Source organism: Pteropus medius, unplaced genomic scaffold, assembly GCF_902729225.1.
Source record: "Pteropus medius unplaced genomic scaffold, Ma_sr-lr_union100, whole genome shotgun sequence".
Classification (NCBI taxonomy): Eukaryota; Metazoa; Chordata; class Mammalia; order Chiroptera; family Pteropodidae; genus Pteropus; species Pteropus medius.
This window is the reverse complement of record NW_024340699.1, coordinates 16,066,779-16,093,319: the sequence shown is the minus strand read 5'-3', so window position 1 is coordinate 16,093,319 and position 26,541 is coordinate 16,066,779. Positions and strand designations below refer to the sequence as shown.

The following is a 26,541-nucleotide window of genomic DNA, read 5'->3' as shown; positions in this document are numbered from 1 at the left end:
TGTTGGAGAAGGGAGGCGGGGAAGCGAGGAGTGGGCGGGCCGAGGGGGCCTTGGCGAGGCGGGATTGGCCGGCCTGCCGATGACGTTTTAGGGCGCGCCAGGCACGCCGGGCCGCAGCGGGATGGGATTGGCCTGTCGGGCGGTGACGTCATCGAGGCGCGCCGGGAACGCCCCGGCAGCGGTGGCCCTTTGACACCGGTTGGCTGCGAATAAATGGCAGGGAAGTCGGAGCGGCGCGATGCTCTGCTCGCCTGTGGGCTCGGACGGGTCTCGGCCGCCGCTCGGGTCCAGTTTTCCTCGTCCTTTCGGCCTTGTCCGCCGCGCTGACCACGGAAGGGAGAACCAGCTTCCCGTCACCGCCATCTTCCGCTCGCCTCCGCGGCTGCCCGGGCCTCCGACGAGAGCCAGGTGCGAGGTGGGGCCGGGCCGGCAGCCTGCCCCGGGGCCAGGGTCGGAGCTGGCGGGCGCGCCGGGGCCGGGGTCAGACGCGGTCGTAAACCCCGCCAGCCACACGAGCCCCGGCTTGTGTGAGCGGATAGCGCGTTACTGCCCTTGCAGAAAGACCCACCCAAGGTTAGGAGCGCCGCTGCTGTGGTGTCAAGGACTGAGGTCGGGTTCTCGTCAGTCCCTCCAAGGAGAGATTTCGGAACACCTCGGTGTCACGCGCGTGTGATATAGCGGTGGGCAAACCTGACGTGGCCCCTGCACTCCGCGGAGCTGATCGTAAAGGATGGATGTGCAGTTGGAAATCGACTGAGCGGGGGCAGGGAAAGGAATTACCGACTCCTTTAAGAGTAGAGGCTCTGTGGCCTAGGCGGGGCGCGGTGGGGGTGGTAGCAAAGGCCCTTTTGAGGAAGCGACACCAAAGCAGGGCGAGGGGATGAGTACGTGTTAGCTGAGGCCAGAGTTTTCCACGCTTAGGGGACAGCAATGGAGACCCTCCCTGGACTGGAGAGGGCTGATGGGAAGGGCTTAAAAGGCCCTCGAGAATTATTAAATTATGGGAGGTACAAAATTTCGAGAGGTTTGGTGGATGCCAGGTCATGAGGAGGGACCTTGTGTGGCGTGCTGTGGACCTTAGTTTTCTCTCAAGTGCAGTAGCGCCGCCAGTCGTCTGCCTGTTTTCCACGGTGAGTTAACAGCTTGCCTTCTCCCTGATCAACTCCAGGTTGATTGTCATTAAGGAATAAGTTCCCAGCAAAACTCAATGCATAAGGGAGTTAAAGAGTGCAGTGAGTTGAATCTCTTAGGGATAGTGTAGCCAACTAATGCGATTTAGCACCTGGTAACAGTTTTGTTTGTGTCAACAAGTATATCGAGTAGATGAAATTGTGACTTAAACTTCACCGAGGCTGCAGCTTTCACGGGCAGCTGTGTAAATGGTCAACATGAGTCAAAATTTGGTTTAATGAAAATCGGGATTCAGGGAGAACTTCATAAATTAGGAATTAAAAGGATTGAAAAACAGTCCATCTCAATGGGGTTGATTCCAAATGAGCCGGCACTTGTGCTGACTCCCATTTTCTCTTTGCTGAAAGATAAGAATTTGTGACGCTTTAGTCCCCCGCAGGGGCCCAGGATAAGTTGGACATTTAATGCTCTTTACAGAACATGTTTGTTTACTTTCTTTAGCTGTAAGTTCTGAATCTCGGTGACTGAAATTAGGGCTGTCAATGCTTTCCTCCTAACTAGTCCAATTCTTGTAGGTGATATCGCACTCTGCCATCTGCGTTTTGGACACTGTCTCAAAATGGAGTTCCCTGATTTGGGGAAGCATTGTTCAGAACAAACTTGCAAGCAGCTAGGTAAGTACTCTCAAGAGAATCTGAAGAGAAAATGGGGATTTTGTTGGCTCTTTGGGGCGGGGGGCTATTAGATTAGTTGATAGGGCCAAGTGATAAAAGTGTGCTACTTAAATAACTTGTGACACCACATGAGATGGAATCACCTTTGAAGAGATAGCTTTGTGGATTCTTCACTGTTGCTGGCCTTGTGAGATTCATGACCTACAATTTTTTTTCTCATACGTGATACCTCAAAGATGTGTTTGATGGGCATAAAGAACTTCGTGTGGGTAAATACCTGTTGGACATGGTCTAGAATTTTCTTGTTTTTAGTTTTTAAAAAAAAACTTTACTTTTTTGTTTTTGTTTTAGATTTTCTTCCATTTAAATGTGATGTCTGTGAACAAGCTTTCTGTAAAGATCATTTTACCTGTGCTGCCCATAAATGTCCCTTTGCATTCAAGAAGGTAATGAATCATACTTTACTCAAAAAACTCTGATTTTCACTCTAAAGCTGTGTTTTCCAGAATACTAGCTGCATGTAGCTAATAACAATTAAAACTGAGTAAACTTACTCAGTTTCTCAGCCACCCGGTCACATTACAAGTGCTCGTAATCACATGTGATGGTCAGTGCCGTATCAGACAGGGTGGATACGGGGCATATCCACCATCGCAGGAGGTTCTGGACAGCACAGCTCTTAATAAATAAACAGATTTTATTTTTAGGGACTCAGGGAGTCAAATGATTGCTGTGTTTAAACCTTCACAGCTTACTTTACATATTAAAATAGTTCCTTTTATTCAAGGAAATACATGCCTGTGTCTGCTTGGCGTACAAGAAAGGGTTTAATACTTGTTGTGCAATGTAATTGGGAAACTATTAAAATGGCTACTTATCTGGGTAACTTTGTAGCCTAAATGTCATATTTAAGTGGTTCAAACAGTGCAGGATGGAAGCTGGAAGATGACTTTCAGAAAACTGACTCGCACAGCCCAGAGGTGTAAGACTGTTACGGACTTTGCAGGCGGCTCCCAGCCTATGCTTCAAGGGGGCTCGGAGATTATTCTAGTGAGCTCCGTGTCAGCACTCTGCTGCTTCAGTCACGGCAGTGGGAAGTGTGAATGGCTTAGCGTTAAGTGCTTTGACCAGTGTTTGCCTAGGGTCTGCCCTCCAGTGTTTTCTAGGTCATCACGGGGGCAGGAAAGGATGACTCACACACGTTACTCATAATTGCCAGGCACTGATGACTAGGCCAACTTGTCCGGTTTATTTGTTGACGTGACCTCCCCACGTCCCTTGACAGGGAGAGTCTCTCTAGAGGTCATTTAACGATGCTTTTTGGCAGACTTAACCAACTGAAGGAGCACTCTGGGGTGACTTTCCAGTTCAGCCCCCAGATACCAGGCCCTCATGATTCTGCGATTACCTGTCACCTGTCCGGATATAGTTGTCATATCAGTGTTCTGACGTGTCTTCAGCTCCTGCCTGGCTCGGAGGCTGTCTTAACCGTGCTGGGCATTCAGCTGCTGGGGCACTCCGTTGTCCCCTCCAAAGCCCTTGGGGCTTGGGCTTGGACGATCTCAATGTCCCTGAGAGCTCAGCTTGGCTGTGTGCCCTTGTCAGCTGACGAGTGAGCCTCCCTGTGGGCGGAAGCCGCAGAAGGGTCAGAAAGGCTCTTGGCAGTCGAAGGGAGCTGGAGGATTATGGGTAGCGCTTTCTTCGGTCATCTCCACTCTGCAGGTGTTTGGGCAGGTCCGCCGCTCACCTGATGGTGCTGGACAGACGGCCCTCTCCGGACACCGTCGGATGGGTTTCACCAGCTTCCTTCCTGGCTGCCTTTTCCTGGCTGAGGGTCATTTCTGCAGGTGGTTAACAGTTCGTTATGTTTAAGTCCCATTAGAGTCCACATGAGGCAACCCGATCCTCAGGTTCTGAGTGCCTTACTGTTAATCCATGAAACGAGCAGTACCTTCTCGGAGTGGCCAGAGATCAGTGTCTGCTGTGAAGTGCACTGTACCGTCGTACCTTTTTCTTTTGTGACTGTTGATTGTCTGGATCTGGAATATCATCTTACATCCATTGTTTTTAGGATGTTCAGGTCCCAGTGTGCCCACTTTGTAACAACCCAATTCCAATAAGGAAGGGAGAGATACCAGATGCAGTGGTTGGTGAGCACATCGATAGAGACTGTAAATACCGTCCTGGGAAGAGAGAGAAGGTAAGGGCAAGTTCATTGTCAGCTCTGGGGTCTGGTGGGTTTCTGTCAGGGGAAAAGGGGTGTGGGGGGGAGGGGCTTATCTAACGGAAGATTGGTCCTAATAGTTTCTGTGCAAAACAAAAAGCTCTAATGATATCTTAGCGTCTTCCGTGTTGTGGATGGCACGGGTTTTTACAGTTATGTAATCAAAGTCTCTAAGTATTTGGGTCTACGTTAGGATTTGCTTTCTTTATGGGAATTTGACACTTCTTCTCCCAAGATGGAGAGTTAATTGTGGTTTTCGGGAAGCATTCTGCTAGTATGCGCTTTTCTCCTGAGCACCTCCTAGGGAAATGTAAAAACATGGAACGCAAACAGGCGGTGTTCTTGGTAGCTAGTGCTGGTATTTGTATCGGAGGTCTGTGCATTTGGGGTACAGCATATTAGGAAGACAGCAGGCCCCTGCTCCCCACAGCAGCTGCTTTCGACTCTCAGCCAGTTGGGTTCATTTGGGGTGTCTCCTTTTTCTCCAAGTGCACGATGGTCATGAGTTTGTCTTGTCCACGCTTTCGTTCTGGGCATTTCCTGTTTACCACAGAATGAGCTGAGCATTGAGCTACTGCCTCCGTCCCGACACTTACACATCCGCTTCCCATCCTCCACGCTCCCAGCAGATGTGGAGTGTGCTTTTGGGTGGGTGGTCCCAGTTCCCTGCACCTCCCTTGCGTTGGGCCCCTGGTTTCCTGTGTCCTGTGTTTTCTTTGTTTATTCCTTTGTTTTTTTTGGGGGGGCGGGGCGTACCATCCGCTTTGTTCCTGGAGGGAGAATGGCAGATACATCGATTCTCTGCTTGTGCTTGCTGGGCTGCCTGCAGGAGCGTCCTTTCTCTCAGGGCTTCGCGCCGGTGTCTGCAGTCAGGTCTCCACTGGGGCGAACGCCTCGCGTCCTCGCAGGCCCCCTCCCACCTCGGCCCCGGCTCCCGGCCGCTGCCACACTCCCCTAGGCCGGCAGCCTCTCTGGGCCTCTGCAGAGCACAAGTCTGCTGCCGGCCTTGGGCAGGGCGTGCGGGTCACAGCCATTTCTCCTGTCGTGGTCCCGCATCACCTGAGCTTCCGGCTCTGCCATTTTCTGATTTTGGGGGGCTTCGTTTCATAAGTAAGGTCTTCTCTTGAGCTCCCCTGCCAGCTCGTACCTGGCTTCCTCATATCCGCCGAATGCCTTGCTGCCGGTTCGTGTGCTTTTTTCCCTAAAATCTAAAACACGTGGTGGTTGTCATTTTACTCTTTGCCCTCAGGGGTTTATCTCTTTTCAGGAAACCTCTTCTGTCATTTTCATGGTTTCAGGAGAAGTCAGAGCCAGTACCTGGGTCAGGTCTCCACCCTTAAGCAGAGGCCTCCGGAGCCTGGGCTGAACTGTCCTCTCCCCCGGGGCGGCAGTTTCCAGCCTCACGCCTCCCCCGGGGCCCGCTGGTTGACTCGGGTTGTTTTCGTCAGCCGGCTGCTGCTTGAGACGCCCGTCCCCACTGTCCTCTCTGCCACGCTCCAGAGTAGCAGAGCTGGTCCTCGGCGGGGGTGGGGGCGGGGCAGCTCTCGTCCGGCTTCAGCCTCAGTTCTCAGTTCTCATCACGAACCTTTGCGCGGTAGTTGTCAGCCGTCTTCACATGTCACGTTAAATGCAGCACAACTAGGGAGCACACAGGCGAGGCCGTTAGCTCGGCTCCGCTTCCAGCCTCCGTGGAGACAGCGCGGTCCGCAGGCCTTAGCCACCGCGCCAGCCCTGTGCGGGCCGCTCCCGCAGCCCCTCCTGCCCTGTCTTCTGGCGCCCGGGCTGTCCGGATGCTCTCTCCGGACCTCCCTGCCCGCCTCCCAGAAGGACGCGGTCCTCCTTGGTCTTCTCAGCCACCCAAGTCCTTCCCCCCAGCCCAGCCCCTCGCCCGGTGTCCTCCTCTGTCCTTGCGGAGGGCTTCGCTGCTCCCTGCAGCAGACACCGTGTTCTGCCGGCACCCGCATCCCGGTGCTGTCGCACAGTCTCGGGTCACTCGGGCAGCCACACCCGCCTGGCCTTGCCCGAGGGCTGTCCCCGGCTGCGGGACAGCCTCCCTCTCCACTGACCTTCCCACCTGCAGACTCTGAAGGGCCCGGGAGTTTATATCCCAGAGGCCCCTAACTCATGGGCCACAGGGAGCAGTTCCGCCCCTTGCCCCTGGTGGGGGACCAGCTCCGCCGTCCCCAGGGCCCGCCGCCCTCTGGGACTGCGTGTGATGCCGCGTGCTTGTCTCCAGTGCCCACTCCCCTGGGGTTTTTTCCCGCTGAGAAAACCCCAGCTTCATGTGCTGTGCTGCCTGTGCATTTACCCTCGTCAGACCTTCCTGAGCCTTAATTCGCATCCGTCGCCTTAGCTGATGGTAGGACTCTGAGCGAGACCTTGACCTCTTCGTCCCGCATGGCTGAGCACTGTTTCGGGTTTGGGCGTTAGTGGTCTTGCTGGGGACGTCGTAAGCGGGGGCTCGTTGAAGCCATTGAGATACTGAAGTAAGTTTTGCCTTCTCAGATTTTTACATACCGGTGCTCAAAAGCGGGATGTAAGAAGAAAGAGATGCTGCAGGTGGCTTGTGACCAGTGTCACGGCAGTTTCTGTATTCAGCACAGACACCCCCTGGACCACGGCTGCAAGCGCGGGAGCCGGGCCGTCAGCACAGCCGGGTGAGAACAGGCTGCGCCGCCGCGTGCTGACCTGACGCACAGTCCCCACGGCGGGGCCGGAGCAGCGCCGGGCCCTGTTCTCTGTGACCTCGACGTTTGCTGTGGGAGTTTGGAGGGATACACTCTAAATTAAAGTCGGATTCTAAATTAAAGTCGGATTCTAGTCGTGTTGGTTCCTGGCGCCAAAACAAAGTACTGCCCACTGGGTGGCTGGGACAGTGGGAACCCATCGTCTCCGGGTCGGAGGCTGACATCCGAGGTCACAGCGTCACAGCGTCGCAGGGCTGCTCCTCCTGGGGGCTCGGGGCGAGGCTGGCCCAGGCCTGTCCCTCGCTGCTGTGGCGCTGGCAGTCCTGGGCGTTCCTGGACTGGTGGACGCATCACCCCACCTCTGCCTTCGTCACGTGGCAGTCCATGACCGTCCTTTATTTTAAGGACGTGAGTTATATTGAGTTGGGGACCGCCCCACTCCACCATGAGCTCGTCTTAACCAATCACATCTGCAGGGACCCTACTTCGAACAGGGCCATGTCCTCAGGCATGGGGGTCACACAGTTTAACCCGTTCATTAGTGTTATTAACCAGAAGCACCTTCCTCAAGTCCTTAGAGACATCTGCCTAAAGTGGCTGTTGAATAAAACAGGAAGCGGCTTTTCAGTTACATTTGATTGCTCCCCTGCCGTTCGTTCCCTGTGAGCTGTGAAGGAGCCGGCTGAAGAGATCTCACCTTTCTGTGCAGGTGTTCAGCTGCGAGAGCCTCTGAAGCCAAGCCATCCAGCGCCCCGACCACTCTTTCTTCCAGCTGGCTGGCCCAGCGATTCAGGTATTAGAATGGCACGTGTGGCCGTCGTTTTTGTATCGGATGTGGCAGTTACGTGTCCTAGCGGTGAATGTCGAAAAGCCACTGTCGTGCAGTTAACAGCTGACCGTAGAACTTAAATGCTCCGTGAACTTACACGAACAGCTTAGTCCTGAGGACGTACAGGACTTGAACTTCAGCTTTCCCGAACCCCAGATTCCAAACATGGTTCCTTCCCGCCCAGGCATAACCCAGCAGTAACACTTTCTGGCTGAAGGGCTGTGTTTGGCTTGGATCTTTTATGTGACCAAGCACTTCTGGTTAGTCATGACGACCCTAAAACACGAGATATCCTTTTGTTCTCTTTCAGGTCCAAAATAAAGAGATGACGTGGCTGTCCGCTGAGGCCGGCGCGTTGGCGTGTGCTTGCGTGTTAGCTCCTCGGGCAGCTTGTGCTCTGGTGCTTTCATACTCCTCATGGCGAAGGCCTGAAACGCTTTCCAACCCTGCCAATGAAATGCGCAAATCCTTTTGGCGAAATAAACAGTCAGAAGGGTATTAATACTCCGAGGTGGGTTAAGCTACTCTAACATTCTCCCCATGCACCCTCCACACCCCAAATAAAGTGGGTTAAAGAGCAGGGGATCTGAGTGTGCCAGATCGGGGGACGGCTCTGCCCTGGGCTCAGTCGGCCAAGGACCCAGTTTTCCAGAAGCTTCATCACTTAAATAGCCGACAGCTGATGGCACTCTGTCCTCATCCTGTGGCTCCGGTAGCGATGTGGCCACTTGAGCTCAGGACTTAGGCCCACCTTGTTAAGGGTCCTTGTCCAGAAGCGGCCCCCGCCCGCCTTCCCCATCCCCTGAGGGCAGTTCTGCGACCGACTCACTCCGAGCACTAGACTGAAACTGGCGGCCTCGGCACGTGTTGAGAGAGCTCTTGCTTCTTGGGCCCTGGGTGTCAGGAAACGGGGGGGACAAAAGGCCATCTGAGCTGGGGCACGGCCTTAACCCCCAGTCGTCCCGCCACACATTCCAGACGTCCCGGCGGACCTGGATGAACAGAAAGCCGGGCGATGACTCTCCTGCTGTCAGCCGTGAAATGTGGTGCGTAGAGGGGCCGCGTTCAGTTTCCACTCTGCCCACGGGTGGTCGAAGCTCCGGCGCCGCTGTCCGTGGGGCTGGTCTGGGCCAGGGGCTTTGAGCTTCCGCATGCGGCACAGCGCGGGGCCCACCCCAGAGTCTCTGATTCTGCGGGTCTGGGGAAGACCCTGAGAATCTGCATGTCCAGTGGGTTCCCAGGAGATGCCGATGCTGCTGGTCAGGGGACCACACCTGGGCAGACCGCTTTTGTGTATCCGTGCGAGCCGCTGTGGCGGTCACTAGCCGTGTATGTCACAGAACTGTAGCCAGCCACCTGCGAGACTGGCCTTGTAGTTGTATTTATTTAAGTTTGAAAACTATTCACTTGATTCTGTTATTAGAAAACTTTTAGGTACGTTAGGAACTCGGGTACGTGGGTCTATTTTTTGAACTGTAAATTTTTCGAAAGCTAAATACAGATCAGGCCTTTCTCAAGAAAATTAATGTCCAAATTGAGATGTATCTTAAGTTGAGAATCTAAAACACTCGGCTTCGAAGATGATGCCAATAATTTAAAAAGAAAACTATCTCGTTAAAAATGTTATATGTTGAAATCGATATTTTGTATAGGATTGATTAAATAAAACATTAAAGTTAATTTTACCTGTTTATTTTCTTTTTAACTGGCTACTAGGAGTTTTAGAAATAGATAGGAGACTGTACTGTGTCCATCAGATGGCAGTGTCCCCGGCCGTCAGAGCCCCGCATTTTCCAGGAAGAACTGCCGCCCCAGAGCCTGCTCCCGCTTCAGTCCCCGGGCTGGGCGGGGGTCGGGCGGGATGTGCATGTCGCGCTGAGGGCCTTCCCCTGGCTCCGCGCACGCAGGCTCCTCTGTGTGCCGTGTGAGTGGCGCCACGTAGCTCGAAAGGGTGTGAAAGGTTAGGAAAGAGCAGCCCTCTTGCCCCCGTCGCTCTGTGCAGAGCTAAGTCACCACACAGTGTCGTTTGCATCTAGAAGCTTCTGTCGATTACAGACATCAAGGTCCAGGTCCACCTGCCTTAGAACCTGCCTTCTGGCCTCCCCGTGAGCACCCTGCACCCAGCATGAGCTTGCCAGCCTTCCAGGGCGCTGGGTGGTGGTCCTGCCAGCTGCCGGGGTGTCCTTAGGCCCTGGTTCCCAGTGTTTGTATTGCTGGCCCCCCAGGGGACGTGTATTGTGAGTCGGATAGAAGGTGCTGAGTGCCGTCCAGAGTCACACCGACCTCACCATCGGTTCCCCCATTCCTTCCACTGTGTTCTCTTGGTTAAATTTTTTCCTAATCTGGTGAAAACATGGTGTCACCTTGCTTTGAACAGAGCATCTTCCTGAGAAGGGCTCATCTGAAGAATTCCAGCCGAGGGAGCCAGCTGGCACGGGTGCCACCGAGCAGCTCGCCGGGGGCGGGAGTTCGTGTGTGGCAGAGTGCCAAGGGACGGGGAAGCCACGGCACATTGCAAATTTTCATGGATTATGTCAATTTTCACAAAATATTCATATTAGCAGAAAGTTGGGAGAATTCTTAGTGTCAAAAGTCGGCATTCATTTTTAAGAAAAGACTACGTCTCGTGGGTCTTCGTCTGTCCAGGGTAGGAAGGGGTTCGCTCTGCTTCGCTGCCGGGGTGCTTCGGTGGAATGTTCAAGAAGCACTAAGTGGTGCAGGGAGCTTTGGAGTTGCAAAATATGGGATTAAGGCATGTCTTGGCCATTTGTTGAGTGAACGTGGGCAGGTGGAGCTGCCCGTTGGTCATAGTTCATTTGAGTACAAGTGGCCGCCACAGGTACGACCAGCCACACGGGCTGCTCTGCCCGCAGATGCCGTAGGAAGCCCTGTGTCTTGTTTACTATGTCCCCGGCTATCGAGCATCTCCTCCGGGGGAGAAGCCTGCAAGCATTGGACTCTCAGACTGAGCCCCTGAAGCCTCCCTCGGGCACGGCACCCCGGTGTGCCCACTCTGTCCCAGGGCGTCGCTGCCCGGCGTGTGAAGCACCAGTCCCCGCAGGATGAGCGAGTGCAAAGTCACCTCTGCAGGTGTCAGCGTATCTTTTGAGGGGCTTTTGGCCCTGTGGCCGACGTGGGGATGGGGAGTGAGAGCCCGTGCACAAGCTGCCCGTTTACTCTTGCAGGCTGCGTCAGACTTGTCCTCAGGTGCCTCAAGGCTTCAATTTTAACCCCCCAGCCACCCACAGCGAGCAAGGGACGGACACCACGTGAAGCGGCGCCTCTCGCTCCTGAGGCTGCTCGTCTGCTTCTCCTACCCTGGGCTTGGGTGGCATCGGCCAGACTGTCATTCTCTGTGTCCTGTGTCTAGTCTACAGCCCGGAAACACTGCTCACTGCTGCTGTGCTGGTGTGCGGCTGCAGGATCACACGTGCTCACAAGATGTCACCCAAAGGCCTTCCTGTGAGTCGGGAAGGGTGACCCAAGTGTCAGTTCCTGGGGAGAACCTGATACCGGGTCGCAGGAAGAACAGGTACAGCCGCCCATCAGCCCTGAGTTGGGGCGCCAGATCATTCATGTTAAGAGGGATGGGGTTTTTAAAAATATATTTTAGTTAACCTTCCAAATTCATTCTTCACAATAAGCCGAAGACCAAACTTGAAAGACAGGCTCTGAAATGAGCCCCTGAAATAGGTCAGCAGCGGAGGCCTCATTTTCCCAAGTTTTAAGCCTGAGAATCAGGATTATCAACACCTGAACTAATGTCATGTATGTGAAGGGTGGCACATTCGAGGATGTAGTGGGAGAGAAATCGGTCTGGCCGTCTCTTTGGTCAGTTCGCGCTTTCCCTGGTCAATGTTGATTTGCTCTGCTTTATTTTGCCGAAAGAATAAACACGTACGATCACGGTTTGCTGGACAAGATCTCGCAGAGAGAGCAAAGAGGGGAGGTTTAGGCTGCGATTTAGTTAAGTGTCTGTAAGGACTTGTTTGCCGTTTGTTTTTAATTTCTTTTGTTTGGGTAGATCATCCTTCGGTTTCTCCCTTCATTAGGACGCTTGGGAGAGCTCTGCTAAAATCCACTTTTGTAGAATTTACACACTCCTGATCTACGTGACGAGATGTTCTCCTTAGACTGCATTGAGAGCTAAGATTTTCTTGCAATAAATATGACAAAAATGACCTTTAAAATGGTCTTAAAATAAAACCATGCCAACAGCCAGAGAAGCTGCATAGTTTTATGTTCCAGAGACTTCTTTTTTATTCTGCATTAAACTAAAGCTACGTTTGTAGATAGTTTTGCTTTGGCTCAATCTTAGAGGAGAAGAAGGCACAGTTAAAAAGTATCAATGTACCAATGCTTCTCTTTTCTGGTTCTACATAAATGTCCCCTGGAGAAACAAAAATTCGAAAGGTCACCGTAGCAATTGAATTCTAAAAAAGACAGCTCTTTTCTGGAACTAGACAAGTCGATGCTCAAGTTCATATGGAACAGTGACCATGAAAGAACAGCAAAGGAAACGCTGAAGAAAGCGCTGGGAGGCGCATGAGAACCGTGTCAGAGGCTGGCGTGCTGCATGCGGATAGGCGGACTGGGAGAACAGACCCGAAGTTCAGAAGTAGACCCGAGCGCTGTGGACACTTAGTACGTGATGAAAGACACATCTCAAATCACTGGGGCCAAGAACTGGTGTGGGTTCAACTGGATAGCCACTTAGAAAAAGATAAAATTTGATGTGTACCTTATGTCCCACACGAAAAAGGACTCACACCAGAAATCTGAATGTGAAAAATAAAACCAAATAAGTACTAGAAGGAAGTGTGGGTGAGTCTGTATAACGGGGCCTGGGAGAGGCTGTCTCACTGTGAGTCACCAGGCGGCGCAAAGAAGCAAAGGGCTCGCAGTGCCCTGGGGAGCGCTGGCATGGCAGGGAGCCCGGACGCAGGGTCAAAGGGCAGGACAAACCGGGAGGAAGTATTTGTCACAGATACAGGTTGATGTCTCTAACACGTAAGGAATTGAAACATTGGCGGGGAAAGATCAGAAACCGGATGGAGAGGTGGGTGAAGGACGTGAACTGAGACGTAAGCGTATCCGAGAGTGACCCTCTGATACAAAGTGATGTCCAACCTCACGCGTGTCAGGAGAGATGCAAATTAAAACCACACGGAGTTTCTGTTTCTCCGGTTAGACCAGCAAAAACCCAGACGTGGACAGCATGCGACGCTGGCAAAGCTGTGAGGCGGGCGGCCCGACTTTATTCTTTTGCAAGCCGAAGACCCAGCATCATCTCTGCGTCACTATCTTTTCTCTCGTTAGCCCTTCCTGACTGGCCTAAGGAGACGCTCCAGGTTCATCCTGTACTTTCCTGGCCCCAGCCCTGCAGTCGGCCGTCTGTCCCAGGAACCCTGGTTTACTTTCCTGGGGGTGCTGTTTAGAAACCAAGGTCTCTTTGGGAGCGAGGAGTGCTCAGTGCTACCGAAGGTCGTTGCTTCTAGGCCCTTTCAGCATTCAGAGCTATTTTTAGTTTTCTGTATCCTCTCCCTATGACTTGAGGTGACTGTGGGGGGCTTAGACATGGTAGTGACCTTCAGAAAGTAAACGGAGATATCCGAATCCCCTTGCTAGAGCACATGGGAAGGTGCCTGGGTGCATGGGGACATGGGCAAGTTAGAACGCATTTACTGCAAGAGACCAGAGGACCCATCTCTAACTATGCTCCCTGAGAAGGCCCAAAGGACCTCCCTTTCACCAGAGTGATAAGGGACATGCTGTTGAGGGGACCTCAGCATTGTTGAGCTCAGTGGTGTCTGTCCTCTGCAGACAGGGTGCAGCAGGAGACACTGACATAGGACTGAGCGCCCCAGTGTCAAGTGGGGACATTAGATTTCGGAATAGCAGAGGCTAGGGCGTTACACCTCACTGTCAGGGGCACAGTGGATGAGATGACATAAAGGACAGCAAGGCCAGAGTGGCAACCAAGGGACATGCTCCTCAGTGTAGCCTTGCAGGACTTCAACCCAGAATGGGACATTTACAAGAATCAGCCTTACTGGACCTAAAAGCTGTCAAATTTCTGTTCAAGTTCTCAGCCTTGCAGCTGCCTCTTTCAGAATGGACTGACTCCTAAGTGAAAAATGGCTCTAAATGTAAGGCTTTCTCCTCTGAGTCTCCCTTTTTGTGTGTGTTTATTGGTACCTATAATAGTTCATGTACCTGCCGCACCCGATGGTAAATTTTACCGGTTTTCCTCGGATACGGCAGTTAAGCTCAGCCCACCTCCAACCTGAGGTAGCCACTGATCTGACTTTGCAACATTCTCGTGGGTACGGCTTCTGCATTGGACAACTTCGCACACGTGTGATGTTGGTGACATTTAAACATCGTACAGTTTACAGCACTCGTAATTTGTATAAAATTACTGTTTGAGACGAATCCCCGTGGATCCCGACAGGCGTCGTCCACCCGTTTAAGTCTAAGGGATCCCGCGCCCGGGGTCACTCAGACCCAGAACAGCCGCCCCCCGGCCAGAAACCAGGGTACTGAGCAGAACCCAGACAATGGCACAAGCGTGGGGTTACCTGGCAACCGGCGGTTCTCCTCGACCAGCGGCGCCCAGAGATGACGCCACGGGCCCGCGCCCGGGTCTGGCCCCGCCCCCTCCAGGCCGCCGCTTGCCATTGGGCGGAGAGGAGCCGGAGGCGGGCCTCGGCCGCTGGGCGGTGCCTCTGGGGGGCGGGATCACATTACCTGGGCGCCGCGCCTGCCGGAAGCCAGCGTCGGCGGCCACGCGCAGGTAGGCGAGAGCGGCGGGCTCTCGGTGTCGCGGGTTGGTTCCCGTGTGGGGGCGCGGGCCTGGCGGGCGGCCCCGGGCGGGCGGCAGTGCGAGGTCGGCGGGAGGGACACGTGGAGGGCCTCGGCGTCCTTCGCCTCGGGGCGGCCCTGCGGTCGCCGGGAGGGAGCCGCGGGCCGCCTCGGGCTTTCTGTCACGGCGCTTCGCGTGGCCCCCACCGCTCCTTGCCGCGACGGCATCCGGGGGTGGGGTCCTCTGCACGTCCGCAGGTCCAGGCCCCGGGCGCCAGCCGTGGACAGGGCTGGTGAACTCGCGTTCGGAGGGGAGGGACGGAATGAATCAAAGCGATGGCGATGAGCGCCAGGGAGAAACGGCGGGCGAACGCGACGCGGAGAGCGAGCCGCGGAGGGAGCTAGCCGAGCGCGCCGGTGGAGGAGCGCGGGTGCGCGGGAACCAGACGCGAGCGCGGTGCGGCTGGGGCGCAGCGAGCCCGCGGAGAGGCGCGGGGCGGCGGTCACGTGGGGCCTGCGGGCTGTGGCGAGGACCCTGACTTTCTCCCAGTGAAACGGGAAATCCTGGGAGGTGTTCCAGCAGGTGAGCCGTAATCTGACCTAGGTGTTTCAAAAGCCACGCAGGGTGCCGTGTTGTAAACGGGCCGGGGGCCGGGGGCCCAGGGGTCAGGCCGAGGCTGTTAGAGATGCCGGCCCGTATCTTCAGGTGTTGGCTGGATGCTTTTGGCTGCCCTGAGTTTCCAAAGGCAGGCACCTTTTTAGGAGGATTAAGGCCATCATAACGATGGGGCCTCGAGCGGGTAGAAACTATGTTGGTGTTCTGTTCAAGTCTTTACAGGTCAGGCTGAGGCCTAGTGGCAGCGAGGGGTCTTTCTTGTTAGCGCACGCTGTGCTGTGGTTGGTGACCTGATAAGAACACGTGTGGTAGAGAGGCTGGAGGGGAAGCCTGATGGGAGAGGGGCAGGGAGGAGGGCAGGGGAGGAGGGCAGGGGAGGAGTTAGAGACAGCGCGAATGCATTTTGCAGCAGCAGGTGGCAGAGACGGGGTGAAGGGTCTGTGGAATCCAAAGAGTTTTTAAGATATGGGAACTTGTGGTCAATTCAGTAGAAGGGAAGAATGAGGCAGGGGTGGAGAATTGCTTAGTGCAGGGATCCCCAACCCCCAGGCCGAGAACCGGTTTGGGTTTATGGCCTGTTAGGAACTGGGCCGCACAGCAGGAGGGGGGAGGCAGACTGCGAGCAAAGCGTCATCCCTGTGTCATCTGTGTCTGCAGCCGCTCCCCAGCGCCAGCATCACCGCCTCGGCTCCACCTCAGAGCCTCAGGCACCAGATTCTCATAGGAGCGCGGGTCCCGGTGCCACAAAGTTTGGGGACGCTGGCTTAGAGCAGTGTCCTTGAGTAGGCGGTGGGGGCGGGGATGATACCCAGCGTACCGGGACTGGCCTTGACAGGCGTGTGGTTTCCGTGTAAGGAGGGAGGACGGCAGGGCGGCAGGTGTGGGAAGCTGTGGAAGTTTGGTGATCAGGAGTAAGCTCGTCTGCCGAGAAAGGAGAGGGGAGGTGACGCTGGAGCTTGAGAGATGAGGCGAGGTGAGAGACCGGACCGGTCGTCTGGGCGAGTGGCTGGCGTTGAGGGAAGTGGTGGCATTACCGGGCAGCACCGGAGGGCCCCTGAGGCTGGCGAGGGCTGGTCCCTGGGTTTGCAGCCCGCAGAAGCCGGTGCTAGAGGTGGGGGTCTTGCCAGGAGCCTGCCATGAAGGGAGCCGAGAGTGTGTGCAAGGGTGAGATTATGACCATGGCCCGTGGACATTAAGCCGTGGAAGTGAAACTCGAGACGGATGAGGGACGTTGAAACGTGTAGGGTCAGCGGATCGCAGGTGTTGGTGAGTGAAGGACGATCGGACCCCACGGTGCCAAAAGGCCGTGAGCTGGGAAGATGGGAGGTGGGCTCGCTGGGCGGGGAGCTTGGTGGTGTTGCCATGGCCGGGCTTAGAGTTGGCCGCGGGCGGGAAGAGAGCAGGGTCAAGTAACAGAGGCCGGAGGCCATTGTTCTAAGTGGACGGGCGAGGACGGGGTACAGTCCTGGGTCAGAGGGGACGGAGCTGCACTCACTCCTGGACCCTTGGACTGATTTGCTAGAGTCGTGGACTGTGAGGGCCTAGACCCTCCTCCAGGGGGCTTTGCCCAGTGAGTCGGGTGGTGCCCTTCCCTACAAGCTGCCAGGACATCAGAAGTAACTTAGATGCGCTGGGTGACGGGACGTCTGGGGCCACGGGTGCTGTTTTCAGATTTAAAAAATTACTTTTTTCCTATAGGCTGATTTATTTCTTTAAGATCCTGTGGAGTTAGTTTTCAGCCTTGGACCCCTGGCAGCCTTGGCCTGTGGAGCTGGCCTGTCCTAACCGGGCCCAGCCCAGACTGGTAGCGGTCTTCTCACGTCTGCCTGGTGGGCTTCTCAGCTTTGTGCTGACCGAGTGATTTGTTTGCTTCACTGAACACTTTCGAGCTGGTATCTTAAACTAAGTGTTTTTCTTGTAGAAATTACAGAAAAGTATAAAGGGAAAAAGTGAACATTCTTATAATTCTACCCCCTAAAATGTTAACATTTTAATGTACGTCCAGAATCTAGTTTTTTCCCTTGTGCACATTTGTATAGAATTTTTCTTACAGAACGAGGGTCGTGTGGCATAGACTCTGTCTTTTCGCTCTCTGTGGTGTTCCGAGCACTTACTCATATGGCCAAAGGCCATCCCATGGCATGGAGAGGCCACACGCGATGGGTGTATAGTTTGTTTCTATGTTGCCACCTTTCAGACATTGTGACCAACGCTGTTGGGAACATTCTGTGCACAGGTGTTGCTCGTTTTCTTGAGTAAACATCTCTGTTGCTCGTTTTCTTGAGTAAACATCTCGTAGTGGAACTGCTGGGTCACAAACTGAGTTTAACTCCTGGAGAAACCGCCAGACTTTTCCGCTTTCTATCCCACCAGCAGTGAACGAGGGCTCCGGTTTCTCCGCATCCTCGCCCATATTTAGTATTATCACGTGTCTTTGATGATAGCCATCCTAGGGGTGTGAAGTGCTTTGTCATTTGATTTGCACTTCGTTAGTGACGAATGATGTCGTGCATCTTTTCATGTGCTTGTTGGCCATTTGTGTGTCTTCTTTGGAGAAATGTCTATTCAGATCTCTTCAATGGGGTCGTTTGGCTTGTGTCAAGCTGAAGAGTTCATCGTACAACTGCACAGAAGTCTTGTCAGACGTGTGCCTTGCAGGTAGTTTCTCCATTTCTGTAGAGTGTCCTTTTACTTTCTTGCTGACATCATTTGCAGCACAAACATTTTTAATTTGGACCAGTCAAATGTACCTGTTTTTTTCTCTTGCTGTATACATTTTTGGTGTCAGAGCTAAGAAACCGTTGTCTAATACGAGGCCGTGAAGACCTACTTCTGTGCTTTCTTCTAAGACTTTCATGGTTTAGGTTTTTGATCCTTTTCGAGTTAAGTTTTCATGTGCGGTATGAAGCAGGGCTCCAACTTCCTTCTTTTGCACGGGGACATCCAGCTGTCCTAGGACCATTTGTTGAAAAAACTGTCCTTTCCCATGGAATGGTCTTGGCTCCCTTGTCGATAATCAATTGACCATAAATGTTAAGGAAATGTCATTCTCTATACAAACATTGTCTCAAAGTTATGAGTCACCATCTCTTGGAATTATTAAAAGAAACCTTTTTATAATCTGGAAAAGTCGCCCCACCCCCTTTTAGCAAATAGACCTAGTGATTAAACTTTTTCATGATAATTTGCAGAGCGAATATAGATTTTAACTTAACTTTTATGGTAACCGGTATGTAAATATTTGTCAAACTTTTCTTATTTCTCCAACAAGGTAATTTGCTGGCAGAGTCCTTTGTCTTTTCAAAGCCCCTGTGTCAACAGCATCTCCTTCTTTGAAGATTTCTTATTACCCTGTTCGTTGAAATTTGTAGCCTTTGGCTTTGGCACTTCTTTTAGACAAGGCTTAATTAAAAGATGTGAGCTTGGAATTTTCTGAGTCCTCGGCAGCGATTCTCTTCAGTGTGCCGTCGCCGGTCACAGCTCCAGGCGGGACAGAGGGAGGGCTTCGTGCTGGCTCTGCGGCCTTGGCAGTGGCTTCCTTGGTTTTGGGCAGCTCTTCATCCCAGGCTCGCCTCTCGCTTTCCTGGCTTCAGACCCGGCATCCGAGGCGGCTCTGGCTCCTTTTTAGAGAGAGGTATTTAGAGCCCGGTGTGGGCTCTCGGCGCCGGCGCTTCTGGGCCCGTGTCGTTGTGACCGCCCTTGTTCACGTCACCGTTCCCATCATCCTTTCCTTCTGTGCACAGCAGTTATTTCCTGCTATAGGATGTTTGCCCCGTTAGAGTGTGAGCTGCGGGTTTCTGGACTGCCCGGTCCAGCCTAGAGCTGGACCAGCAGCTCTTGGCACAGGGTCAGCACTCGGCAGGTGGGGACTGACAAGTGACGATATCCATGGAAGTGCATCTGGAGTGGGACTGCTGGGTGACAGGTGTACGCATGCTTAATCCTACCAGCTGACACCTTGGTGTAATTTTCCCTTCTGTCCCTATGGAAACAGTTTTGGGGAGTTTATGTCTCGGCGAGTCCGTCTATGGTGAGAAGGACACTTGAGCGAGAGGACGTGTTCGGGACACACCCCGGCCTTTGCACACCTTCGGCGGGCCTTTGTCCTTCACCTGCCCCCTCGCTCCTCAGGACATTCTGTGGCTCAGGGCCTTTGCACCCGCCGTTCCTTCCGCGGTGTGTGTGTGTGTCCCTAGCTCTTCATGTGGCCGCTACCCCGGCCCTTCGTGGCTCTCTCAGAGGCCCCGACACTGTCCGCGTGTCCCTGCCTCCCCAGCCACCTGCTCGCTTCACTCTGTTTTGTTTTCTTAGTATCGCTCATCTCTGTGTAAGGTGTTTACTCATTCGCTCCAGTAACAGGTGTGTCTTTCCCAGCAGAAGGGGCGCTCCTGAGACCAGGGCTGTTCGCCACAGCTGTCCCCTCAGAGCCGGAAGGGCTCTCCACCGCAGCCACTTCTCTGGTCCCCCTGTCACATGGCCCCACGAAGGAGACAGGTGTTGGGGTTGTGGCTTTTCCCGTTCTTGCAAGCGCAGTTGGGTACCACCGTGCCAGTGACAGTGGCTGTAATCGGTTCTGCCTGGTGTCTGGGGCCGCGTGTCCACCCTTCCACACGGCCCCAGCCCTGCTGCAGCCACAGACCCAGGAGGTCACTGCAGATTCCTGTGTGGCCCACCGATGCCCTAGAGACATGGTGCGTGACCGTCACTCGCAGCCTCCCTAGTTGGTGGGGAAGTACAAGTTAGTCCATAGTAGCAGGAAATGAAAATAATCCAAGATACCCAGTAATTAGGGAATAGGCAAATGTTCGTAATTTTCACTTTGGGGAAATTTTGATACCGTCATCAGAAATGACATTTCTCTTCATCGTAAAAAGCTCAGTGTCCGCATGTAGTTAGAAGCGCAAACTACACGTGCAGAAACACTCGGGACAGGAAGGAAGTCCGCCAGAATGTCAGGTTGCTCGTCTGGACGCGACGAAGCCAGGAGATTTGCCTTTCTTTTACCTTTTCTATAATTTCTGTATTTTCTGAAATACCTTCGTATTTCACTCAGAGAACACGAGAACATCATATGGCCTTGGACCTTGCGTTTCCTGTGTATTTAGCGATTTACTTTCTGTCGCAGGATGGCGAAGCAGAAGAGAAAAGTTACCGAAGTGACAGAGAAAAAGAACAAAAAGTTGAAGAAGGCGCCAGCAAACGAGAAAGAGCCGGCCCCCGAAGCCGCCCCGGCCCCCGCGGGAGCGCCGCCCCAGGTAGGCACGCGCAGTCTTGCTGCCCTCACCTCGGTCCCTCGCCTGGAGGGAGAGGCAGGTGGTGTCTGCCGGGCTGGCGCAGACGAGGGCGCGAGTGACACGCAGACGTGCTCTGTGCCCTCTGAAAGCATCGTAGGACAAATAAGAACTGCGGTGCATTTTAGGTTGGACTCCATGACAGTCTTCGGCCACCAAACCTGCAGAATCTGTGCTGGGTACCACGCGTTAAAGCTTTCGATGGCTCAGCGGAGGCTCCGGGATGGCGAGGGCCGGGGCAGGGCCTGTGAGCCGTGCTCCGAGGAGCGGGGGCGCGGCGTGCACAACGGCCACGTGTGGAGCGTGGCCGGGAAGCCATAGTTAAGAATTCTCATCTAAAATGCTGTGTCTAGCGTAACGTAATCCGCCAGAAAATGTGGACGCTCTGAAATTTGTTTCCTCCTATCACGCGGTTCCGAGTGGTACCACTTTCTTCTGTATTGAGCTGTCGTTACAACCCCTAGCATGCCATTGATCCAAATAGCGTAAGGTCGTCCGCCGTGACAAATTATCGAGCGTGACGTTTGCTTGGGCGTGCGTCACGGAACTCTGTGGCGGGCGGATGGACGTTACGGCTCCACGGGCCAGGGGCTCAGGCGTTTTTGTTGCTGTTTCTCGACTCTCACCGTAAGCGCGGAGTGGCCGTCCTCACGCCAATCGGCGAACGAGGACAGAGGCTCTGCGGTGTGGCTTGTTCCTGAACTCTGAGGTTGTCGTGTGGTTTGGGCACAAGCTGTCAGACGTTGTTTGTGAAGCTCTCCCGTTGCGAAGCAGCTGGATTGGCTGCTGCAGTTTCTTTCCGCGGAGAGAAGTGGAAACTGCCTGGCTGGCCAGGTCGTCGCCGGCCTCCATGTCGGGCTGTCAAGCTCTGTTGCTGGTCAGTGCCCCCGAGGCTTCGCCCGGGCGATGCACCGCAGTCCGGTCCAGGGGGACAGGCGGCCGTTTTCTCACAGTCAGGCAGAGGGCCGCAGAGGAGAGTGGCCCGTTTGGAGCCTTGTCGCGGAACACGCTTCAGCGCAGCGTGGCGTCGGGGCCCGGGGAGCGTGTTCCCCGACACCGCCGTGCCGCGGACACCTGGAGCCATCCCCAGGGTGTGATGGCTGCTGGTCCAGACCGCTCCAGGACTCCAGCCAGGCCAGCAGCTCTGCGAGCCACATTATCCCTCTGTGGCTGGCAGCAGGGCGTGGCAGGCGGGCCTGTGCAGAGATAGCGCTCAGCTGCCACCACGGGGGCGTGGGGAAGCCAGGTGGCACCCAGGACCCCGTCTCGTGCCAGGCACCCCTTGCCCTGCATGCTTTTGGCCAAGAACCCACCAGGCCCAGACTCCCTAGCGTAGAGGCGCCTCCCCTCCACCCCCGTGCCGCTCCCAGCCCCACCACCGGAGCCCAGGGGGTCTGTCCTTGTTGGTCTCCCGATCCCAGATGGTCGCTGGCTTTAGAGAGCCATGCGAGCTCCCGTTCGGTGGTCCAGCCCACCCCAATCCCTCGGAAGCTCAGTTACCAGATTTTCATGGTCCGTTTCTCCTGACACTGTCCTGCTTTCTAGGTCCCTGCAATTTCTTTGAAATGAACGCCGCACGATTACTTTGGTGATCTTTAATTTTGTCATACACGTCCAGCTTTCCTTCCGTAGTGACCGCTGCCTGCCAGTGTCGGTCACTGCTCGGACCCACAGAACAGCACAGGTTTATGGTGAGCGTGGGCACAGGTTAAAATCTGCCTGGGGTCAGCAGTGGTGTTCTTTCCGTGCAAAGTGTGGGCTCGTTTCCCATTACTGACGTGCATGCCGGTTAGCATCACGCACAGGAATGCCACGTTTTCTAGGGTTTGACAATTTCAGCGATCGAGAATGACTACACTTTGTAAACCACACAAAACAGAATGCTATCGATAGAATCAAGTCGTTTGTTTCCAGAGATGCTCGATACACGAGAGCAATGCGAAGAGCATAATGAAAGCAGGATATTTTGTGGCAGACTTTGAGGGTGAGGTTAGGACCGTAATCCGTGAGTTATGCTGGGGTGAGTGCTGCAGCTGTGAGTGCCGCCCGCGAGTCATCTCCGGGCAAATGAGAAATGGGTTAAAAGAAATTTGGAAACCAAAAGAGAAAAGAAGCAAGCATTCGGTAAGCTTCTTTCCAGTCTCTTTTGCTGCCTAGGTGTTTGGTTTATAACAGGGAACAGAGTTCCCAGCGGAGTCAAGTGCACTTTTGTTTAGTGTCCCGGCCACTAGGTGTTGAGGGCTGGAGGAGTGGGCGGGGCCTTAACCTGCACCTGCAGCCTCTGCAGGGTTGTGACTGTGGGAGGCCCGGCTGCGCCAATCTCTGGCTGGCCAGCAGGGGTCGCAGCCCCTCTGCCCAGAGCCACCAGCTGTCGGCTTGTCCTGCAGGGGCTGGGGAGTGGGAGGTGGGGCAGGGAGGGTTTTCTGCCAGTGTCGGTGGCTGGTGGCCGGTGGCCGGCTTGGGGGCTGGTGTCCTGAAGACTGTGTCTCATCTTGCAGGGCCCGCCTCCCTAGGTGGTGGCGATGGCTCTTCCTGGAGGGTATCCTGATCTCTGCTAATAGAAATATTTCTTCACGCTTTCTCGTTCTCGTGGGAAATTATGGAAAAGAGATGTCCGGCATTTTTTGAGGAACAGAATGTTGACCGCTGCACCTAAGTTTAAGGAGGGTGGGTGACCAGCTGAGCGGGAGAGCACGTCCTGTCACCAGAGCTGGTGGAAAAGTACTGCGCTGCGCCACCCATGACTGAGGCCTGGCGGGAGCTCTGGACTCTAGTGGGCAGCCGAGGAGCCTCTGTCCCCACTTGAGCCACTGTGTTCTTCTCCTGGAAACGTCCACCTAGGGAGGCCTGTGGGTCCCTTTGTAGTCACTTCCCACAGCACAAGTGCCCAGAGCCTGTGTCAGGATGGCCGAGGTGTGCCCAAGTGACGCCACTTCATGGCCCCGGGTGGAGTGTATCCGCAGGGTTAGGTCCCCGCTCCTTGGCCGGGCCGAGTGCTGCACACCCCGCTGCCCCCGCGCCTCATCTGGGTGCCTTCGTCTGGCACAGACACGGCCACTTGTGCCGCTCGTGGGCCCTGAGGGCGCCTGCTCGCTTCTCGCTCCTGTTTGCTGGGCTCCCTGCCATCGAGCTGCCACCTGAACTCACGGAGGACGGTGCTGTGTGACATCCGGGACAGGAGGGGCCCACAGGGCCTTCCCAGAGAGCGCCCCCTCACCACCCCTTCCGCAGTCCTGCTGGAGCGGTCTGTGAGGTCTGGGGGGACCCGGGCCCCTCCTCTTGTGAGGCTGCCGCCCTCCACTGGGGATCTCGGGGTCCCCCTGCCTGCCTACGCACTGCTCGAATCCGTGCCCTGTGAGCCGGGCTCCAGCCGCAGAGACCCGGGCCACCCGTCCCTACATTCTTCGGGACTGGCTTCGGCTTGAGGGCCGCAAGGACCCCGTTCCAGACGGCGTGTTGGGAGTACTGAGGACCGCACTGGGGCCAGGGTGGGCATGGGCACCCCACGGCCCTGCCTTTCCGTCTCGTTCCCACGAGGGGACACACCAGCCACTCGAGCGTGTCCTTCAGGGACACCTGGGGAGCTGGCCGCCTCTGCTTGGAATGGGGCGGCGGGAGTGGCTGGTGTTTCGGCGTCAGCTCTGCCCCCTCACTTTCTCCTCGCCTTGTCCGCGAGCCCCTGACCTTCGCAGAGCGGTCTCTGCTTACAGCGGCACCTCAGCGGTGACTCAGCAGCCCCGAGGGCCGAGGGGGGCCCTCGCACCTCACGGAGAGATTGAGGCACCTGCATGCCCGCCTGGCCAGCTGGGGATGGAGAAGAGACTCACACATGGGTTTCCCGTCTCTGATCCCCTTTCGGAGAGCACGAGGGGGGACAAGGGACATGAGTGTCACCCGCCCTAGTCCCTTTGTAACTGGGCTGAGGAGTGCGGCGGGCGGGTGGCTCAGCTGTCAGCATCCAAAGCACCGTGCGAGGGACGCCGGCTCACTGGGGCCTCTGCCCTCCACTGTGACCGCGGGTGACGCTGGTGGAGGAGGACCTCAGACGGCCGGGCGTTAGGGATGACGGCCTGGAGTGCACGGTGACGAGTGACTTTCAGAAGGGTAGTGACCTTTTTGCCCGGAGTGGAGCGTGCTCTTCGTGGCCGCCTGGTTCCCAAGCTCCCCAGGGCCCGGCGCGGTCTGGCCGCCCCGGTTGTTTTCGCGTCTTTGCTGAAACGTGACCCGTGGGACAGCGGGCCGAGGGAGGCCAGCGCGCGGCACCGCGGCGTCCTCGGAGGTCACGGGTGTTGTTTATTCGGAGGAGAAGCAGAGCTGCGGCATGAGCCGTTCTGCTTCCTTCCTTCCTGGTCTCGGAACCGGGAGGACTTTCGCGGGCCGAAGCCTGCGGCGCGGTACCGCCCGTCGCGGGGCCTCGAGAGCCTGCGGGGCAGAATGCCGCGTGCGGGCAGCACTGCGCCTCGAGAAATGCTCCCGGTCGGGCCGGGGACTTTCGTCCTGAAGCTGGCGGGCGGGGGTCGCTGACCCTCCCAAGCGGCTCCCTGGGGCCCGGACTGCTTTTATTGGCAGAATCTCCTCTTCCGCTGCTTTTGTTTTCTGCTCTGTGACAGCCGAGCCGGCTCGGCTGCCAGGCGGTTGGAATAAGTGTGAGCGGAGGGACTCGTCGGGATCCAGAGCCTGAGAAAGTGAGGCCGGAGGCGGGCCGTGGAGTCCCTGCGGCCCAGGCAGTCTCCCCTGGAAACGACGGCGGCGCGTCCTCACGGCCTGTGCCCTCTGCACGCCCGGAGAGGGGCGGCGGGCTGGCGGGCACGTCCCCGCGAAGCCGGCTCCCAGCGCCTCCCAGGCCCCGCTCGCTGCCCCGGGCTTCGTCTCGGCCAGCCCGGCCTGTGTCTGCTCATCGGGGCGGGGCGCTCTGTGTTTCCGGTTTTTGTGTTCAGTCCTCTGATGCCGCTGCTCGTGTTTGGGTGACGACAGCCAGAGCAGAGGCAGACAGAGCCCTGCTCTCCCGGGGCGCACGGATTTGTGCCTCTGGCTCTGTCGACTCTAGAAGGTGTCGGATGGGCCGGGACCGGGGGTTTCCTGCTTCATGGCGGGGCCGTCCTGCTGGGCCCACATCTGCCGTGGCCCCTGTCTGCCCTGCTTGTGCATGACATCCTTGTCTTTCTCCAGGAGCTTTTTGGGGGTGTCTGTCCCAGCCGCCTCACTAGGTATCCTTCGGAGGAGGACGTGGAGGCTGGGGTCACGGGCACATGGTCTGTTAGTAGGCCAGCCACGGGCATGCATGCCTCCTGTCCCTAAGATGGGTTTTCTCGGCTCACTCGTTAAATTGAGGAACCGTGGAGGAGCTGGACGCTGAGCAGCGTTGCCCGCTGCCGTGGAGACCCAGCAGCCCTCACCAGGGCCAAGGGACCAGCCCTCACCCCCCGCCCACTGTCTGCGCACCGCGGTCCCAGGCTTTACTGCTGCGCGGTCCGCCAGGGGATGTCTGTGAGCTCTGCTTCCTTGTGGTCGGCAGAAAATAACTCAGCAAAATGTAATTTAAAAAAAGCAATGTTTATTATTTTTCCCAAGTCGTACATGACCAATGTTAGAGAGAGAGGGGAGAGAGGAGGGAGGGAGAGGGAAGGCCACAGAAAGAGGCTCATCAGAAACCAGGATTGGGCCACCCGCGGGAGCGTGGCGGCCAGCCCTTCGGCGTGTGTCCCTCCGTGTTTGCAGTGGCGGTCCCCTCTCCCGCGTGTGGGGCGCCCACATCGGCCCCGGGTGCTGCGATTTTTTTCATGTTTTCTAGTAAGACAGAGAAAAAGATAGGTCGTGGCGGTGTTAATTTCTTTGCCGCCGTGAGCGGCCATTTGCCACACAGATCCCAGCCATTGTTTTGGTCTTGCGATCGCCTTTATGTTTATTACCAGTTCTGTTGCAAAGTTTATCTTCTCTGTATTGATTTAAAAATCGACTCTTTATATAAGAGCTCTTTGTCTTTCCTTTATGTTTCAAATATTTTTCCAGCGGGTTATTTTTGTTTGTGGCTTTTGCCCTAAACAAACAGCCCCTCCGCCACCCCCCGGGCTACAGGCCGGCCGCCCACACGGCGGGACTGGGCTCCTGCCCCACAGCCAGGAGCCACTGGGCCTTCCGACGTGAATGAGGAAGGGCTGCCCGCCCTACGTGGCAGGAAGCTGCGGTGCGTGGGGGGGCCACTCGCAGAGTCGGAGCCCCAGGCCAACAGCGGTGTCCGTGCCAGCCCCCAACCTGCACTGACTCACGTGGAGCCCCAGGCAGAAA

The 26,541-nt window shown here is 55.6% G+C and overlaps 2 protein-coding genes across 4 annotated transcripts in view; both read left to right on the top strand.

The window, feature by feature from the left end:
- Window positions 1-174: 174 nt before the first annotated feature.
- Window positions 175-9,230, top strand: ZFAND2A (zinc finger AN1-type containing 2A). Of its 3 annotated transcripts, none has more exons than XM_039879268.1 (7): window positions 175-408; window positions 1,707-1,805; window positions 2,157-2,251; window positions 3,877-4,005; window positions 6,535-6,686; window positions 7,426-7,509; window positions 7,856-9,230. In XM_039879268.1, the coding sequence occupies exons 2-7, from the start codon at window positions 1,751-1,753 to the stop codon at window positions 7,872-7,874; spliced, it is 534 nt and encodes a 177-aa protein (XP_039735202.1). In that variant the 5' UTR covers window positions 175-408; window positions 1,707-1,750; the 3' UTR covers window positions 7,875-9,230. The 3 variants fall into 3 exon arrangements, with proteins under 3 accessions (XP_039735202.1, XP_039735217.1, XP_039735208.1); XM_039879274.1 differs by lacking the exon at window positions 175-408 and adding an exon at window positions 471-573; XM_039879283.1 differs by lacking the exons at window positions 7,426-7,509; window positions 7,856-9,230 and adding an exon at window positions 7,288-7,309.
- Window positions 9,231-14,141: 4,911 nt separating this feature from the next.
- CHLSN (cholesin) overlaps window positions 14,142-26,541 on the top strand; it is an 80,089-nt gene continuing 67,689 nt past the window's right edge. The window contains exons 1-2 of the mRNA XM_039879261.1: window positions 14,142-14,341; window positions 20,091-20,220. Coding sequence (XP_039735195.1) covers window positions 20,092-20,220 — 129 coding nt within the window. The 5' untranslated portion in view covers window positions 14,142-14,341; window position 20,091. The remainder of the gene's footprint in view (window positions 14,342-20,090; window positions 20,221-26,541) is intronic.